General features: G+C 41.5%; 1 protein-coding gene across 4 annotated transcripts in view; it reads left to right on the top strand.

Moving 5' to 3' along the window:
- Window positions 1–14,433, top strand: part of lpin1a (lipin 1a) — a 49,487-nt gene extending 35,054 nt beyond the window's left edge. For 3 of the 4 annotated variants that reach the window (XM_060933488.1, XM_060933486.1, XM_060933487.1), the window contains 8 exons: window positions 727–764; window positions 2,730–2,868; window positions 5,534–5,682; window positions 5,910–5,996; window positions 6,102–6,254; window positions 8,100–8,214; window positions 8,289–8,392; window positions 8,566–14,433. In XM_060933488.1, the coding sequence (XP_060789471.1) occupies window positions 727–764; window positions 2,730–2,868; window positions 5,534–5,682; window positions 5,910–5,996; window positions 6,102–6,254; window positions 8,100–8,214; window positions 8,289–8,392; window positions 8,566–8,725 (945 nt within the window). In that variant the 3' untranslated portion in view covers window positions 8,726–14,433. The remainder of the gene's footprint in view (window positions 1–726; window positions 765–2,729; window positions 2,869–5,533; window positions 5,683–5,909; window positions 5,997–6,101; window positions 6,255–8,099; window positions 8,215–8,288; window positions 8,393–8,565) is intronic. The other variant, XM_060933489.1, reaches the window with a different exon arrangement.
- The last annotated feature ends 6,309 nt before the right edge of the window (window positions 14,434–20,742 follow it).

The following is a 20,742-nucleotide window of genomic DNA, read 5'->3' as shown; positions in this document are numbered from 1 at the left end:
CCACAGCCACACCTTTGTAATGTGTGCAGAATGTGGTTTTGCATTGTCTTGTTGAAATCTCCCTGGAAACGATGTTGCCTTAAAGGCAGCATATGTTGCTCCAAAATCTCAGTGTACTTTTCTGCATTAATGCTCCATCACAGAAGTGTTAGTTACCTTTGCCACTGGCACTGACACAACCCCATACCATGACACACCCTGGTTTTTGGACTTGTTCCTTGTAACAGTCTGGATGGTCCTTTTCATCTTTGTTCTGGAGCACACGGGGTCCATTTCTTCCAAAAAAGTCTGACCACAATACACGTTTCCACTGTACAATGGTCCGAGCCCAGAGAAGTCAACAGCGCTTCTGGATACAGTTAACATAAGGTTTCCTTTTTGCACAGTAAAATTTTAACTGGTGCTTGTGAATGTAACTTGTGGACATGGAAATTCCAGATTCCTTGAATCAGTTAATGATATTATGCACCATCAATGGTGAAATGTCCAAATCCGTTCATATCCTTGGGTTCGTTCTGTCTGTAATGAAATACAAGTCAAAGTAATTTTAGAAATCACTGCTTTCTTTTTTGTAATTTTCATTTTCCATAGCGTCCCAGCTTTTTCTGATTTGGGGTTGGAGAACTGAAAGGAAATAGCCTTAATTTCCTGTATGTGGTGTTTAACTGAAACCTTTATTGGTTTGTTGAAATTATTTTGTTCATTTAATTTTTTTTCCTCCATTAGGAATCTGCTGAAAGTGGGGAACAGATACGAAGCAATAGGTAAGCTCTCCACTCCAAAAACTGCTCTGAACCTCCAGTGGAGTGTAGGGACAAATGAAATAAATTATGGTAAAATAACAAATAATAGGCACAGTGGTGTAAGTGGTTAACACTGTCGCCTCACAGCAAGAAGGTTCTGTGTTCAAGCCCAGTGGTCGGCAGGGGCCTTTCTGTGTGGAGTTTGCATGTCAATCTCCCCGTGTCTGCATTGGTGGCTCTAAATTGTCCATAGGTGTGAATGTGAGTGTGAATGGTTGAGAGGAGAAAACCTCTATAATTATCCAGTAGAAGGCAACGGGAAACCACAACCATAATGTTCCCAAGACACTTTGATGGCTGAAGCCGTCAGAGCAGCCATGTCACTGTAGTGATATGCCAAAATGGATGGAACAAATAATAAACACAGCCACCCCATCCACTCCATGACAATTTTAGTTTACTGGTCTCTAATAAACAAAAAAGTTTAAAGTGTTGATGACACGTTTTTGACATCTTTGGCGATGTTTTATAACATAAAAAGTAATTCCCGATGATCCATATATTAATTCACGAAGGCGCCTATTTTACAAGTTATGATGATAAACGCGGCTATTTGGGCAAATTTGACGGGGCTGCAGCACCCAGGAGACGAAGGAGGAGGAGGAGCTATATGACGTCAGCGAAAGAACCTTCCTCCTAACTTACCAGTTTGTTGTTGATGCGACAGGTGTTCAGTTTATCATTATTAGTATTTTTATTAGACATTATTACACATTATTATATATATAGTTATTATGCCTTCGCGTTGTGTTGCCGGCTTTTGCTCCAAAACCCACAAGAATGGGGTACGTTTATTCAAGTTTCCCAGAGATCCCGAGCTGCATGCGAAGTGGGTGAAGCAAGTCAGGCGCACTCGTGACAAGTGGGAGCCCTCACCAACATCCGTCCTGTGCTCTGAACACTTCGATTTGGATTGTTTTGACACCCTTCCCAACTTAAAAGAATCTCTTGGGTGTTCAGTTCAGCACAAACGTGTGTTACTACCATCAGCAGTGCCTACACAGTGTTGCCAGATTGGGAGGTTTCCCGCCCAGTTGGGCGGTTTCAAGTGCATTTTGGTGGGTTTTGAACATATTTTGGGCTGGAAAACGTCAGCAGTATCTGTTGCCAGATACTGCTGAAGTTTTCCAGCCCAAAATATGTTCAAAACCCACCAAAATGCACTTGAAACTGCCCAACTGGGCGGGAAACCTCCCAATCTGGCAACAGTGCCAGTATTCCGGAGAGGGTCTACTAGTAGCTATGCCGGATCCAAAGACAGTCCTCCTGTCAGAACATGTGTTGTGAAATGACATAAGATAAAGGTACGTAGAGCTATAGATTCTACATGATAATCATAAATGTAATCATAAAGTCGGCGTGATATCAGTCATGTATTTGCTTGTGAAAGCTTGCGGCTTTCATGTAACTGCCGCCTAGCAACGAGAGGCAAAGGGTAAAGAGGGTAGACTATCATAGATTCTATTCGGAAGAGATCAACACAATTCTAGACTCCCAGAAGAGGAAGAGCTAGCACTAGAGAGTTCACTGGCATTTTCATGCGCCATTTCCATTGAGTAGAACCAGAGTAGAACAGCCAGTGAACCGCAGCATGTTCTTCCGCTGACGTCACAGCATGGCCGCGAGCCACGGACCCAGTTTTCTTGCGCTGTGCAATTAAAAGTTGGATATTTGCGTAACAACAGCTTCTTTTCACGTAATTATAACAGAAATCTAACATGTTTGCCATGTTGTATAGTTTATTTAAGAAATTGCATAGAGTCATGTTCGTGTCATCAGCCCTTTAAAGGTTTAAAACTAACATCATGTTTAAAAAAATGTGGTTTTGGTGTTGGTGACTCGCATCATGACTCACATCCCATTATTTATCCAATTAGACATAATAGCTTCATGACTTAAAAAATTGCCTGCTGGGTTTTGTAACAGGTTAAAGGATGAATCCTCCTCAAGTGATGATGACAGCAGACCTGCTAAGCAGAATTCAGCATGTAGTCAGCCAGAGCCTGTCACCAGCTCCAGCAGTGTCTGCTACAAGAAGACTCTCCGTCTGTCCTCAGAAGAACTGGTAATGTTTTCATGTACATGTATTCTCAGCTTCAACCAGTTAGCTTCCTACCTAAATGCTTTTGATTGGTCAAAAACGCATTTATGCAAATAAAATGGACATAAAACATGGAACTTATTATCTATGTTTTCATGCATGTTATTACTTTGATTAATGCCAGAATATGCAAAAAAAATGTCTTCAGTAAGTTATAATGTACAACGAGTCGATTGATGCAAAGCAGAGGGGTCTTGAAGTAGTTTGTTTCACAATAATGACTGGCTCGCTGTACATCTCATCTCATTATCTCTAGCCACTTTATCCTGTTCTACAGGGTCACAGGCAAGCTGGAGCCTATCCCAGCTGACTACGGACGAAAGGCGGGGCACACCCTGGACAAGTCGCCAGGTCATCACAGGGCTGACACATAGACACAGACAACCATTCACACTCACATTCACACCTATGGTCAATTTAGAGTCACCAGTTAGCCTAACCTGCATGTCTTTGGACTGTGGGGGAAACCGGAGCACCCGGAGGAAACCCATGCGGACACGGGGAGGCTCGCTGTACATTATCCCACTTATTACATGACTATTTACTGGGGGAAAAAAACAGAAATTTGACACAAAATATTGATTTAAAGATGATTTTACTGATTTAAAATTATTTTATTGCTTCCACTAATGATGTGGTCCATAGCAATGCTTTGTTATACAATAATAACAGACCGTAGAATGCTGTAATTGACCAATCAGAATAGAGTATTCAACAAAGCCATGTAATAACTCTTTTTGCCAGAGGCTCAAAAATGGAATTTGTGTCTGCTTTGGGCATGCCTGTGTTCATATTTGAGATGTCACACTCCACAGTAGTCATCGTCATCATCATCGTTTAGCCATCACTGAGAGTCCTCTTACAATGTCCCATCAGCAGTCGAGATCTCTCATTACATAGCCCAGTTCTGATTGGTTGATGTTGGTGTCCCTTGATGTGGTTTGTGTGTAAGTGAGACACCCTCTGTTGGAGTCTCCAGAGCAGAAGTACAGAAATAGGTTCATGTTTTAAATGATAGTAGTAGCCTGCAAATTGTGCACACTTTTGGGAAAGGCAAGAGCTTGGCTTTGTCAGGTGACCATAGATTTGTTCAAGGGTAGGATGGGACTGCCATGACAGGCCCTGAGCCTTGCAGAGGAGGTTAGTGTAACAGCCATCAAGGTGTTTTTGAAGTCGCGTATTGAGGGTCCAGGTCTAAGAGCTGTACATTAAGATCAGTTTAATGGCTGACTTGAAGAGATTGCATTTTAGTGTGGTAGGAAGGTTGGAGTGCCAAATGTTATCCATTTTGTTGCATGCCTTCCAGGCCTGGGCTTTCCGTATGCAGAAGTCTTTCTCTGGGGATAATCTCTTTGGAATACATGGAGGAGGTAGTGTTGGTTGAGACGAACTCTGTCTTAGAGGGATTACATTGTAGGCTGACGCAATCTGAAGCTTTTTCTAAGGCATGAAGGAGAGCCTCGGCATCTGCTACAGAGCTGGAAAATATTACAATATCATCTGTGAAGTCCAAATCCGTGATATATTTTACTGGGTGTCTTCTGCTGCTGTCCTCTTGCAGAACACCAGCACTGATGAACAGTGGTTCTGTCTTTCCATCTGGTGTAATTACTCTCGTGCTGGTGTTGGTGTAGAGAACTTTGAAGGCTTGAACAACTTTGTGTGGGATTCCGTAAAGGGTCAGAAGAAGAGAAAAGATGATCATATAGTAGTAGTTAATGGCTCATATGAAATTAGACACTCAGGACATTTAAGAATTTGCAGTTTCATAAGTTTTTTTGTTTTTTGTTGGGTTTTTTTGGTGGGGGGGTTAATACGGTACCTCACCTAGTAGGTATAATTGTTTTCATTTTATTGTGGCAGTTGCATACAATGTTTTACAATCAACAAAGCTTGAGTTGTGCTATCGGTTTTATCTTGCACGGTGGTGTAGTGGTTAGCACGGTCGCCTCACAGCAAGAAGGTTCTGGGTTCGAACCCAGCGGCCGGCGAGGGCCTTTCTGTGTGGAGTTTGCATGTTCTCCCCGTGTCTGCGTGGGTTTCCTCTGGGTGCTCCGGTTTCCCCCACAATCCAAAGACATGCAGTTAGGTTGACGTGGGGCGGCCTTGGGCTGAGGTGCCCTTGAGCAAGGTACCTGACCCCTGACTGCTCCCTGGGTGCTCTGGTGTGGCTGCCCACTGCTCTGAGTGCATGCGTGTGTTCACTGCTTCAGATGGGTTAAATGCAGAGGATGAATTTCACTGTGCTTGAAGTGTGCATGTAACGAATAAAGGTTTCTTCTTGTAAATTGTTGGCCCAGCAGGGGGCTCACACTCATCCCCTTTCCCATCACCCTGCTCACCCGCAGAACAGAGTCATAATACTCTACATACAAAACCCAACAGTGTCATGCCTAATTGTAAAACAGACCTGCGGCAATAAAATTATTCATTTATTTATGCTGATTGAAAATGTCTGATAAGTTGATTTCCTCCAATTCCAGTGGTGGAATGGAATGTCAGTGTACTGCAAGAAAGGGTTAAGGTTTGATTGCCTATTAGAATATATTTTATATGCTAGAACAGTTACAATCATCATTAATGTCATTAATATACAGTGAAGGTTACTGAACATAAATTCTGTTCTCAGGCCAGTCTGCAGTTAAAAGAGGGCCCCAATGATGTGGTATTCAGCGTGACTACTCAGTACCAGGGCACCTGTCGTTGTGAGGGCACCATATATCTGTGGAGCTGGGATGATAAGATTGTAATTTCAGATATTGATGGCACAATCACCAGGTGAGAATGAGTAGAGTGTTTCAAGCTGTGCATATTAACCTTCATATTTTACAAGACTGTAGTCAGCTGTAGGCTGAATGATTTTCATCTAAAGTCAAGTTCTAGATATAGAACTATTGCTAAAATGTTACTACGAGCCTAACCAGTTTTTGGTTTTACAGCACAATTGCGCCTGGGCTAGGCCTATGTGGTTTGGTGATATTGTTATAGCAGTGCCTGTCTTGCAGGTCAGATACCCTTGGACACATTTTGCCAACATTAGGCAAAGATTGGACCCATCAAGGTATTGCCCGCCTCTACCACAAAGTTAGCCAGTAAGTCCTGTCTGTCTGCACTAAATTCACAGCATATAAAAGTTATATCTGTTAAATAGAGATTTTCCCAGCAGTTTCTCCTGAGTAACTATTGTTGTTTAACAGGAATGGCTATAAGTTCATGTATTGCTCTGCACGAGCAATTGGTATGGCTGATATGACAAGAGGCTACTTGCACTGGGTAAATGAGAGAGGCACCATGCTACCTCAGGGCCCTGTTCTCCTCAGTCCTAGCAGCCTGTTCTCTGTACTACACAGGTGAATATTCAAGAGTGAATTAAATAAAAATGTGTGACATAAACTAGAATTGAATCTAATTTTTTCTAGAGGAACCTGGAACACCTGCACTGAACAAAATGAAGATAATGTAGAAAGATTATACACTTTTGTGACACCTATTGAAAGTAAACAATGAAAAATTCTAAAATACAAAGTCATAAAATACAAAGAGAGAGAGACAGAGAGAGAGGATATTACACAGTGACGCGAAGATATAAAGTTTATCTTCGAGTGGTGAATGTATATATCACAAGGGGGAGAAGCAAACAAGTAATATATTTTTCAAAATGAGAAGATAAACTTCATATCTTCGCGCTACCATGTAATGTTCTTTATATTATATGAACACATCCACAAAAGAAAATATGCAAGTTAATCAAAAGAGTTTTATTGTTGAACTGGTTCACCATTTTGACAATACACAACAGGAAAATACTGGGAGTGACATCATCGGAGTGAAGTATCGGGAATTATTATACATACAGGACACTTTTTCAATGGAATAAAAACGTATTCTATTCCCTTCTAGCGGGTTTCATTCATTTGGTCCGATAGCATGCAATATTGTTCACATATCGCTGATCCTACATGTATTGCATCACTCTACCCAATGGAGAATGAGCGTTGAATATGGTTTATGATATTGCACGTTGTCAAGACAACATAATATCACATGTCAGAGTTGATGTGAATATTCAATGAGAGAGTTTTCTGCTGCGCATTTGCAGAAGAATTTCTTTGTTCGCTGGGAAAGAGAAAGACGCGTTGAACACCCAAAAGGCTACCAAAACTTCATTAGATATTCTTCACGCATATTTACAAGAGAAAAACATACTAGTGGACATTGAAAAACTGGAAAAGAGATTGTGTGTGTCAGTGTATGTTAGTGTGTATATCAGGCGAACCATTACTATTAGAGCTGGGACTTGAGCTCAGCCAAAACTTAGCCAGACACCAAAAAAGCAACAGGGCAAAGGATTTTGCAAGGGATTAGTGGCAGGCTGCCAGGTCGTTCCATTGTGTGTAGTTGTCTATGTTGATTTTAAAAGTAACTCAGTAAATTCCATCGGGAAATGAATACTTAAGTCTGAGTGAAAAATACTGTGGGGAGTGTGCGTGGAAGAAGAGTCTAGAGATAGAAATCTTAGTTTCTCGGTCGTTAGCCTGTGTTACTTGCTCTCAATAGCACTGGCTTGACTGCTTTATTAGCATTCGCTAACACTACTGATGATCACTACACCAGCTGATGGCGTCGATGCGCGGTTAAGCTCGCGTTGGCCTTCGAGAAGGCCTAGGGCGATAAATTTTTGGTCCCTCCCACTATAAATCAATATCTGATTGGTTAATTCATCTGTCACTTCCGACATAAGCATACACTGCCATGGACTTCTGTCCCGACAATGAAGTCCTAACCAGTGAATGAGCCAGTTCAAAGCTCTTCTTTGCATAGAGACAACAAACAAAAAAATCTCATTGGATAACTCTATTTTAATTTTTCAGGACAGTAACACTTTCATTTCTGAAGCAAATTTGATAGAAAATGAGGCCAAATTAAAAGTAGAAGAGAATCATTGTAATGAAATTATGAAAGCAATTAAAGAATGAAATCACATCACATTAAACATGGAATAATATCCGACATGATTTATCTTGATTTCATTTTTTGTCCACTTCACAAAAACCTGCCATTTTATATTTTATGTCTACTGTATGTGTGTCCACGCATTCATACTTTTCTTTAAAGACTGGATCAGTGCATATGCCAGCTCAAATGTTTCAATAATATGCAATATTCAGAGGTGATTTGCTCTTTTTGTGTTCCAGAGAGGTCATTGAGAAAAAGCCAGAAAAGTTCAAAATTGAGTGCCTGACTGACATCAAGAACCTTTTCTATCCAAACACTGAGCCCTTCTATGCTGCTTTTGGAAACCGAGCAACTGTAAGTTGCAATAGGAAGCACTTTTACGAGTAACATGAAGGTACTTTTGCACTTACAGATCATTCTCTGTGTAGGACGTATATTCATATAAGGAGGTAGGAGTGCCACTGAACAGGATCTTCACTGTGAACCCGAAAGGAGAACTCATTCAAGAACATGCTAAGACCAACATATCATCGTAAGTGCCTGTCTCACTGGAAATCTCAACCCAAAATGCTATGTGTAAAAGATAGTGCAAGCATTTTGAGGTAACATCTTTCTTAAATTAGTAAAAGCTGCATAGCTGTACTGTTTGTCTCAGTTTGTTACTACTTTCTGGGGAATGAACATTTCTTTCAAATTCTCTGTTAGATACGGGCGTCTGTGTGAGGTGGTTGATCATATCTTTCCATTGCTGATTAGAGGCAATACATCCGACTTCCCATGCTCAGACACCTACAGCCAGTTCACCTACTGGAGAGAGCAGCTACCAGAGCTAGACAAGAACGATCAGGAGGTGGAAAACAGCTGAGGAGATTGACATGCAGCCACAGGTTTCCCTTGCTGAAAAATAGCACATTTCTATCACAATCTTTTCATATTGGTCGTTTCATACACTAGTAATGTTTTAGCTAGCATGTAACATTTGGTTTATACTCATAGTTCTGTTGGTATCACCATCTATCAGTAGTTTCAAAATGTTTCAATTGTCCATTTTCTATGCTACAGGTACAGTACAGTAGCAATTCTGTTATTCTGCTGTGTCCATTAATCAAGAAATTGTATTGTCAATTTTAATTTGTGTTTTGTCAAAGCATGTTGCCCATAGTGAAAATTAAGACTTGGATAATTTCTTCTATCTCAATAGCAATAAGACTGAGCTCATCTCTGGAACTATATTGAACAGAGCTAAACCCATAGCCCTTCACATTGGCCTTTTCTGTTTTATATGCACCTCTGTCTCACCTGCATCCTCTCACCTTCTACCCATGTCTGATATTATTAGAATAGATTGCACTTCATATGAGGAAAATGGGTTGTACATCTTGTAAATGTGTAATATTTAAAATTCTAAGTAACACTTTGTACAGATCTTACTGACTTGCGTAAAGAGAATGTTGTAAGTCTGTGGTACTCTCTCAGGTCTAACACCTTTAATATTTAGTTCAGTACTTGCAGTATATCCAAACCACACAACTTAGATATACAACACTTGTGCCTGATTGAAAATCTTCAGAAACAAATGTAAAGATATTCCATATTATAATTGTGCATCTTTTGTCTTCTTGTTTTTACTGAATATAGAATATCTTCAGAATATAAAATACATGAAACATCAAAGTTACAAAACTAGTTGTAAGTAATAATCTACATCGCATTCCTTTATATGTATCTGTATTCTTTTACAAGTTTCCCATCCCCCAACTCCATCCATCCATTATCTATGCCACTCTGTCAGGGTCGTGGGGGAAGCTGGAGCCAATCCCAGCTGACGTCGGGTGAGGGGTGGGGTTCACCCTGGGCAGGTCACCAATCTATCACAGGGCTACACAGAAACGAACAGCCATCACACTCATATTCACACCTATTAGGGATTTAGAAGAGCCCGCTGATCAAATCCACACGTCTTTGGACTATGGGAGGAAGCCAGAGCACTCCGAGGAAACCCACACAGGCAAACGCACAAGGAGAACATGCAAACTCCACACAGAAAGACCCCAGTCAGTCATGAAGTTCGAACCAACAACCTTTTTGCTGTGAGGCGACAGTGCCACCCCATCCCCTAACTCAATAAACTTAACATACAAACATGCAATAGGAAGGTACTTGAGGATAACTCGGGGCCACAATGTTTCCCTAGCTTTTTTTCTAGTCACATGTAAGGTATCTGGTGGTATGGTGGTGTATTACTGCCTCACAGTTTCAGGGTCCCTGGTTTGATCCTGAGGTCAGATTATGGCCCTTTTCCACTACCCTTTTTCAGCTCACTTCAGCTCGCTTCAGCTCACTTCAGCTCGCTTCAGCTCACTTCAGCCCGACACGGCTCGCGTTTCGACTACCAAAAAACAGCACGACTCGGCTCGCTTCAGCCCTGCTTAGCCCCTAAAACTCGCACCGTTTTGGAGTGGGGCTGAAGCGAGCCAAACCGTGCCGAGTGAGGCTGGGGGCGTGAGCAGACACTCCCCTGTGCACTGATTGGTGAGGAGGAGTGTCCTCACATGCCCACACACGCCCCGCGAGCACGCTGGGATCTGTAAACACCGCAAACCCGGAAGAAGGAGAATTACGAGAATTATGAAGCCTTATGCGCCTCGCTTCATCTATACGCTCTTGCCAGTATCTGTTGGCGTTGTCGGTGACAACAAGCCACAGAACCAAGACCAGCAGCACTAACGACTCCATGTCCTCCATGTTTATTGTTTACTATCCGGGTCGTGAGACTACCGCTTAAAAGCTCACTGATGTCACTGTTTGCGCTGCTTAACGACATCACGTGACGTCCACCCACTTTCGCTAACTCCACCCAATGTGTCCACCCACTTCCAGCCAGCACGGTTCAGCGCGGTTGTAGTCGAAATGCAACTCCAACAGCCCCACTCAGCTCGACTCAGCACGGCACGGCTCAGCCCGACTCAGCTGCGTTTGTAGTGGAAAAGCGGCATTAGTTTCTGTGGATGCTCTCCCTGGGTTCATGTGGGCTTACTCTAGTTGGTTACTCTGGGGTTTCTCTGGTTTCCTCCCACCTCCAGTAAGTGGATTGGCTACAATCACTTGCCCTCGGTGTCAGTGTGTGTCGATGATGCCCTGCAGTGGATTGGTGTTCCATTTAGGGTGCTCTGAATCCACTACAACTCTGACCAGGATAAAGTGCTTACTGGAAATGAATGAATGTAAAGATTCTTCATATTGATCAGGCTGTCAAATCTACTTTAGCATTTTACATATGAGATGTTTTATATTAATATGAATAAGAGTGAAGATGTTTTGTAAAAAAAAAAGTTACATTTTGCTAAAAAGTGTTAATTTCACCTGTTTATGAAGACTGTTGGCGTACCCTGTATTTTTTTTATTTGAAAAATTAGTGTTGTGACAGAGGTGTGTGCTCCTACCACATGTGATTGTACATTTTAAAGCTAGGCCTTTCGATTTCATAAAATCAATGAAATTTAGTTCCCTCTGAAATTTGGTCATTGTGATATATGTTTATTTCTGCAATATTAAAAAAGGCCATTCTATGGCTGGGAAGTTATTTAATTTGAGGGGATTCCCTAGCAAATAATGTGCATCAAATCGCTCGCTTCGTGCAGTCAGGCAGACAGAGGAAGTCCGTGTGCACATGCACAGGTTTACCTTCGTCTTCTTTTTCTTCTTCTTCTTTTGGGTTTTATGGCAGCTTGCATCCAGTGTTACATTATTGCCATCTACAGGCTTACCTTGACTATGCACTGACAGTTACATCATTCTGTCGCTAAACAAACAGCTGATCATACCGAGGTGCTTGCTGACTGCTGATATTTATAGTTTGGTCCTGCACTTCCTTTCCTTCACAACATAACATCTTTTCTTCTCGCTTTTCGTTACTGTAGTCGGTCTTTCACATTTCATTCGCACACTCATGTCCTCCATTTTTCTCTCCTGTTTCAAATTTGTATCCCACAATGCCTTGTGTGAATGGGGAAAGCTCACCACATGATGCATGACATATTATCTTGAATGGGGTCATGGTGAAGCAGGAAAAAAATAGAGGAGAATTTAGGGCCATGTGGCCCTAAATTCATTAATTGCTCTATTTAAATAATAATAATAATAATAATAATAATAATAATAATAATAATAATAATAATAATAATAAAATTGGAAGTCTGTGATTCGAATTCAGTAGCTTTCAGTCCACTAAACAAAAATAATTGGATGTCAGGGAAAAATATTTTTATGATCTACACTTTAAAAATCTGAAAAGCAGTTGACTTTTAAACATGTTAAATGAACAATATTTTATTATTTTGGTTAAATAAGGAAATAATGATTTTGTGTGGTAGGTAAAGTCTCAGAAAGTGTGTTGTGTTAATACTACACTGCTTAATGTAGTGTACATGGAATTATTATTTTTGTTACACCAGTTATTATGGTTGTCCATGCATAAAGTATTTATAGATGTTTAAATGAACAAAAGATATTGTAAATTAACAACTGCCCCCCCCCCAAAAAAAAAAAAATTCTTATTTTCTTTCGTGATCAGAAAAAAACTGAATTTTGCCTGTATGGTGTTGCACAATGTTAAGATGAAAATTTAACAGATTTTGAGGGACAAAGATTTTTATTCGAGTCAGAAAATTTAATGTATTCTTTTTATCATGTTGAAAGTAGACCACTAAAAACATTATACTGAAGGATGAAACTGAAAACTGTAAGTGTGATCTGTGTCAGAGTATTTCCTTTTGACTAGGTTTCTTTTCATTTCAGTTACAACACTGGATTCAGATACTGTGTTCTTAAAGGAGATATGCAGAACCTTTATTTTTAAATACATTTCTGAGTGGATAGTATCTCCATCCTTGATTCTTGTATGCTGCATAATTGGGAATAAAATATATATATATTTTTGAGAGTTAAAATCAACCGCAAAGTTGGCATTCGAGCTGCCCCACTGAGCCAGCCAGCCCTGAGTGCATGACATCACAGCAGGAACCGGTGCTATAGACCAAAGCTAGACTCAGCAGGGCCACTTCGTTTGGATTTATTGGAGATTCTTCAGATTCGTCAGATAGTAATACATCTAACTGTGATAGTCCTGAAATTGAAGTGTGTGTATATGCTACTGCTATACACGTAGAATCGTATCAATTCAAACCATCGGAAAGTGAATCCGATAGTAGCACGTCGGCCATGGAGGCCCCCACCTTACGAAATAAAGCCAGAGAACAAAGCCGTCTAGAAAATTGGATGGAATTGAACTGACAGTCTCATGTGACTCTCATTAAAACAGGATAGGCGGTATAACTTATGCAACATACATGTACATGCACGCATTTTCACTGATAAAATGTAAAAGGCTAATTAAATAATTAAATAATCAGACGAACTGAGACCATCACATTCTGAAGCAAATTAAATAATCTTATACCGGTAACTTAAATACACAATACAAGTTACATGTATTAATCTAAATGCAGGTAAACAACAAGTGTTGTTGTTTTTGTTGTTATGTAACCAAATTAGAGTCGCATCTTACCCATCGATGTTCTCGCTTCTTGAAGGCGGATCTTGTGACCGATTGTTTTGAAACAATCTGACTTTCAGTTCTTCGTTCAGTTCTTCGTTCATTCACTTCTTCCACGTAAGGGCAAGATATTGCTGCTGAGGCAAGTATATCCAGTGTGTGTGTGGGTTGGGGGGAGCATATCCAGTGGAGAAATCTGACAACTGGTCCACTCGTTCTCCATTTTCTCCATACTGAGTACTCCGCCATTACTGCTTGGCTCACACTCCGGGAGAACTGGTGCAACTGAACTTGCTTTCCTTTTCTTGTAGTTTTCCTTTAATTGTTGATATTGCACCCTCTTTCAATACAGGCTTACAGCCAACGCTCCTCAAAAGATCAGAGGTTTCGTACGAGTCCTCAGTAAAATGTGCAGAGCAGAGGAGAGACCACTTTGTAGGTGCCCAATCCATGAATTTCTCACAAAACGCATCCAAATGTTTGCAGTTTGAACATTCTTGGGCCATGAATGCAACATAAATCCACCTTCTGTTGTGTTGCTGCACCCGCCAACAACACATCTACGTGGCATGGCGATAAATTAGCTCAAAATGGAGGATCGAATTTGCAGTTAGCTCTGTGTTTTAGTATAACGGAAATGGCGATGAGACCGATAGCCTTCCTGCTGTGATGTCACAGATGTCAAGGTCATTCACTCAGACCGCTACCTATATGAATCACTTTAATTGTAAAAATTACTATATTAGATTTATTGTTGATGCTTAAAACTATTCCTTTGCTATTCTTGAGGTCTCAAGGCATACAGGATATAAACAAAAAGTGAGGCCATGGTTCTGCGTATCTCCTTTAAACAGTGATCAGACTCTGGCTACTGGCATCTCAGTCTGTGTCAACTTGATATTCTTTCTGTGAAAGATCACCAGAGTTGTGGCAAGTGGGTTTCTGTTTGGATTTATTGTGATAAGATGCAAATGATGTGAATACGAGAGAAAATATGGATCTGTATATTAAAATCTGATTGTTACACAAACTCAGAGTGTTGTCTCTGTGAAAACCATTACAATCACCCATGCATTAGAAAGTGTGTTATGTTACTTTCTTACATTTGGGTTGAATGCTGTTATAGCTATGTAGTTGAACACCTTTGGTCTATTTTTAATGGTCTGCTTCCTTAAACAGATTGAGTAATTTGTTAAGAGATAATGATGTCATGGGCGGCATGGTGGTGTAGTGGTTAGCGCTGTCGCCTCACAGCAAGAAGGTCCAGAGTTGAGCCCCATGGCCAGCGAGGGCCTTTCTGTGTGGAGTTTGCATGTTCTCCCCGTGTTCGCATGGGTTTCCTCTGGGTGCTCCGGTTTCCCCCACAGTCCAAAGACATGCAGGTTAGGTTAACTGGCGACTCTAAATTGACCGTAGGTGTGAGTGTGAATGGTTGTCTGTGTCTATGAGTCAGCCCTGTGATGACCTGGCGACTTGTCCAGGGTGTACCCCGCCTTTCACCCGTAGTCAGCTGGGATAGGCTCCAGCTTGCCTGCGACCCTGTAGAACAGGATAAAGTGGCTAGAGATAATGAGATGAGATGAGATGAGATGAGATAGCAGAACACTGACTCTAAGCATTCAGTTGCCTGATCAAGTTCTGTGGGGTCTGACGGTGAACCAATTGAAGTTGATAACTCTGGAAGGCGATTTATAAAACTTTGTGAAGTAGTTGACGTGAATGTACGTTTAACACAGTAGCATGGCAAAGTGCATATATTATTGCTCAGACATATTTTAATAAGATGAAATAATGATCTGTGTCATGCTCCGCCCCGGATATCCACTCCGGAGATTACAGATCTCTCACGCCAGCGCCGATCCGGATCTGAGACAGGAATTCCTTCTCCCCTGAACTCACTTCCTGGTTTTCACTGCTGCTTATCAGGGCTTTATGTTAACTTTTTTGCTCACCGGCCACTGTGGCTAGTGGTTTTCCCGAGTCACTAGCCATTCAGCCTTTTCACTAGCCACAATTTTGTTGCCAGGAAATCGCAGTTTTTTTCTTCAGCATGATAAGTTAAAGTTCGGAAGATCTAGATTTAATTATGAATGGCAGCATATAATGTATCTCTACAGTAGCACTCAAGTATTCAATGCTGTTAAGGTAGCTCCCTATATGAAAACATGCAACCAATTCAGACAAAAATATAAACACAGTATTCTGTTTATTGAACTCAAATTCAAGCCGCTTACAATATGAAATATCATATAATATGAAAAATAACATTCAGTACAACTGAACTGATTCTAATATTAAAAGTCCAATTCAAAGCATTTCTCATTGAAAAACATTTGATGTTTTGATATGCAAGTATTATGTGTATTATCACATATTATTATGTATAATCTATTAATAGTGTGTGTGTGTGTGTGTGTGTGTGTGTGTGTGTGTGTGAGAGATGCATGTGTGAACATGTGTAGAGAGAGACATTAAATGTCCTCATGACATTCATCATCAGATGAGTCTGAATGGTCCATGAAAAATGGTCTTCATGACCTGAGGCTTCCAGCAGGCCATAAGTTGATAGCTGGGGCGAGATCAACTTCTTTCCAATCGCATGGCCGTTTCTAAACAGCACCTCCATCCTCTCCAGCTCAGCACCTCCATCCTCTCTAGCTCAGCCGACTTCATCACAGCCAGGGACTGAAAACAATGCTGTCCTGTAGTGAACCAGCTGTCTTCGCCGGTTTTGATGTTATACTACTGATGTGTGCATTTGACTTTTCGTGGTCCTTTATAGTTTCAAGTTTAAAATTACTAGTGCCTGTCTTTGCCAGACTTTCTACAGCCTTCGCAGCACATGGTATTTTCGGTTTTGCTATGAACTAGCCAATCTCGCCCGAACTTCCATTTGTCATTGAACTGCCTTATCTTCCTATTAGCGTCTTGTTCATCTCCATGGCCACAGCCAGCTCTGAGGCCCCCAAGGGCCGGACCTCGGTCATTTTTAAGAGCTGAAAATACATTTGTACACTAAATATTCAACTGGATAAAAAAAATAAAGAACATTAAAATGTCTCCATAAAAAGTGCATTGTTAATTATGTTAAACATTGATTCTGTCTTCTGTGTCTGTTTGGTGTGCGCGGCTCTGAGACCAAGAACACAAAAGCAAATGAGCGCGTGACTCTTGGGAGGAATACAATGCAGGAGACACGAGGTTTCCATGGTAACCATCAGCGCACTTTCATCAAGCTGTTAAATTTACATTTTCGAAGCAGCGCAGTTGTAGCCTGCCTTATTTGTGATTTTAAAAATAAATCATTCGATAAGCCAAAGCAATAGAGTGGAAAGTTTCAACCTATGTTTGCCTTGGAGAACTTTGCCTAAAGCATGGTGGAGTATACTGATTTTTTTTCCCAGAATTTTTTTTGTGGAGGTGTAATGGATTCCACATTGTTAATGTATCTTATGGCCCTTTTCCACTACCCTTTTTCAGCTCACTTCAGCTCACTTCAGCCCGACACGGCTCGCGTTTCGACTACCTTAGAGCAGCACGACTCAGCTCGCTTCAGCCCTGCTCAGCTCCCAAAACTCGCACGGTTTTGGAGTGGGGCTGAAGCGAGCCAAACCGAGCCAAGTGGGGCTAGGGGCGTGAGGAGACACTCCCCTGTGCACTGATTGGTGAGGAGGAGTGTCCTTACACGCCCACACACGCCCCGCGAGCACACTGGGATCTGTAAACACCGTAAACCCGGAAGAAGAATAATTACGAATTATGCGCCTCGCCTCATCTATAGACCCCTTTCACATGACGTCACCGCGCCGCGAGATTTTGTTAAGCGCCATATTGGAAGACCAAGTACATGCACTCACAATATAAAACAAAGTACGAGCGAGAGTAAAATGACACGATGGATGATAATTCGGGTTATGTGAGTACATTACCAGTTGCAGAAAAGGCACAGTATGTGGAGAAACTGGCTGTGATTGATTGGTTTGACCCATATGATAAGACTCAGAAAAAATTATGTGAATCCAAGCACACAGTTTAACGCAAAAGTTCATTTATATCCCGACCTTGTCAGCTGTCAGATTTATGTTAATGGACCCGGTAAGCTGGTAAATAATATATATATTTTTTTCCTTTACCAAATTCTAACAGAAAACGAGAGCGCCCGAAAGGGAAAACCGAGCCGAGCCGCCTCACGGCTGTAATGCAAATTGCTTTCCTCCTCGGTATACAAGTGCGCTTCCATGGCAGGGAAAAAGAAACTACATTCTGCCACCTATGTAGTCCCCTATTTAAACAAATAGGAGTCATTCAGGATTCAGCCATGTTTTTGCTCCGTGTTTTTACTCGATCAAAGTTATACAGTATTATGAGCTTTAAATTGCATAAATAACACCATTTGGTGAAACTTTGAAGAAGAGATTGTACTGGTTTAAAGTTTTTACCTAACGTTTTCATGTCGACTCCAATTAATACACTAGTAGAATCGATGACTAGTTTAGTAGGCCAAAACTTTTTTCAATTTTTGACTGCACCAGCCTGAAAAAATTTGCGACAGTCAAATGGAAAAAAAGCAAGCTGGTCATGTTGTACTGGACTAATCTATGACTGATGAGTATAGTAAGTGATACTAGTACTGATACAATAAAACAGACGACTGTAATCTGGTAGGCAGCACGATTTATATTATTTCTCCGTTTCAGATACATAAGGAGGACTGGACACCAATTCTGCCATCTGTTTGCTACCCAGACATTGTAAACTATTTGTTGTTTACACCCAGTGCCTACACTGCTGATGACTTGAAAGCCTACAAAGGGCTACAGGCTTACAATTATGTTGTTAGTGGCTTGGTTCGTGATATTACAGCTGTTATTAAGAATAACCTACACATAGTTATGGCCAAGGTAATCTTGTTGATATTTATCTTTTAATAATATATCTTTTCAGTTGAAAAATTAATACTTTTTGTTACTATTAAGGTATCCATAATTTAGGTTAATGTATCCAAATTATACATATGTATTTATGATATATGCCTACACAACAACTATGTTTTATTTATATAATAGGAGGGAGAGCAAGCCCCAAACCATCCTAAATTATTATTATTATTATTATTATTATTATTATTATTAAATTGTAGAAGTCTGGGAGGCTTGCTCCTCATACAGTTATCAACTTGAGGCCAATTTAGCATGTTTTAAATCTGAATTTCTTGTGTTTGCTTACCTCAAAGTGTCCACAGATCATGCACAGACTTATCCATTATATCCACAGTTTTTTGCCAAGTCTCACACAGGTTTCTTTCAAGTCTACTGTTGGGCCAATAAATCATAAATAAAACAGCTCAGATTTGTTTGTTTAAGTCGTTTGCCACTCCACTTTATTCTTGTGGGTTCACATACCGCTGCTGTTATCACGAGTTTGTTGGTCTTCCAAAATGGCGCAGGGTCTGTTTACTTCCGGTTTCGGGTGACGTCAGTGAAAGGGGTCTATACGCTCTTGCCAGTGTCTGTTGGCGTTGTCGGTGACAACAAGCCACAGCACCAAGACCAGCAACACTAACGACTCCATGTCCTCCATGTTTATTGTTTACTATCCGGGTCGTGAGACTACCGCTTAAAAGGTCACTGATGTCACTGTTTGCGCCACCTAACGACATCACGTGACGTCCACCCACTTTCGCTAACTCCACCCAATGTGTCCACCCTCTTCCAGCCAGCACGGTTCAGCGCGGTTGTAGTCGAAATGCAACTCCAACAGCCCCACTCAGCTCGACTCAGCCCAACTCAGCATGGCACGGCTCAGCCCAACTCAGCCGCGTTGGTAGTGGAAAAGCGGCATTAGTTCCATAGGCTACATGGTTAGGGTATCTTTTGTCCTCATTGCTTGGGCCAGATCAAACCATTAAACAAGCTTAAATTATTCTTACTCTTGCCACATACATTATTTTTTTTTTCAAAACTGATGATATTCAGTTCAAACACCATTAAAAGTAATTTCAGGAATAGATCTCTTGTGGGCGGCACGGTGGTGTAGTGGTTAGCGCTGTCGCCTCACAGCAAGAAGGTCCGGGTTCGAGCCCCGTGGCCGGCGAGGGCCTTTCTGTGCGGATTTTGCATGTTCTCCCCGTGTCCGCGTGGGTTTCCTCCGGGTGCTCCAGTTTCCCCCACAGTCCAAAGACATGCAGGTTAGGTTAACTGGTGACTCTAAATTGACCGTAGGTGTGAGTGTGAATGGTTGTCTGTGTCTATGTGTCAGCCCTGTGATGACCTGGCGACTTGTCCAGGGTGTACCCCGCCTTTCGCCCGTAGTCAGCTGGGATAGGCTCCAGCTTGCCTGTGACCCTGTAGAAGGATAAAGCGGCTAGAGATAATGAGATGAGAATGAGATACCACAGAATAAACCACCTGCCAAAGTGGCTAGTGGGACTAAAGTTATTACCCGCCAAAGCCGAATTTTACCCGCATTTGGCGGGTGGACGGGTACTGATGTAAAGCCCTGCTGCTTATATAAAGGCCATTCTCAGACTCTGTTTTTGCCAGAACGTCTCGTTTGCTTCTCTAGCCATTTCTGTGCCTCTCTTACTCCTCATGGTTTTTCTGTCTAGTGATTTTCTCTTGTCCATGGTTTTTGCACGAGCATTTTTCTGGTTCTTGGTTTTTTGCACTAAGGGTTATTTCTGGTTCATGGTTTTTACACTAAGGGTCTTTTCTTGTTTATGTTTTTTTGCACTAGCGTTTTTGTCTTTGCCTGTCTCATGTTTTTGTCAAGTTGTTTGTTCTCATTTTGCCCGGACTATTTTTGCTATTTGTTTTTCATCCTGTTTGTTTATCTTTTGCCACACCCTTTCTTCCCTGTATTAAATCATCTTATTTATTGGATTACTGTCTATGTTCTGTTTTTGGATACTAACTTCACCATACCTCCACCAGCCCTAACAGTACGTTCTGGCCAATATGGATCCAGCGGAACTCGCCCATCTGAGAACGGCCATCCAGCAGCAAGGGACTCTCCTCGGGACCCACCAACAAGACCTACAACAAATTACCCAGAACCTCGCCACCCTGTCCAATGCACTCAACCTTCTCACCACACAGATGCAGCACTGTCAAGCTATGCCTACCCCTGGTCAGCCGTCTCCTACTTCAGCTCCTGCCACCGCCTTTCTCCACGAACCGAGACTTCCAGCACCTCAGACCTACAATGGGGAACCAGGTACTTGCAGATTGTTTTTGTCTCAATGTTTGTTGATCCTAGAACTGCAACCTCTGGCCTTCCCCACAGAACACTCCCGGGTAGCATATACAATAATGCTCCTCACCGGCAAG

This window comes from Neoarius graeffei, chromosome 11, assembly GCF_027579695.1.
Source record: "Neoarius graeffei isolate fNeoGra1 chromosome 11, fNeoGra1.pri, whole genome shotgun sequence".
In the NCBI taxonomy this organism is placed as follows: Eukaryota; Metazoa; Chordata; class Actinopteri; order Siluriformes; family Ariidae; genus Neoarius; species Neoarius graeffei.
The sequence above is the reverse complement of the archived record's forward strand: the minus strand, read 5'-3'. Positions and strand labels throughout refer to the sequence as shown.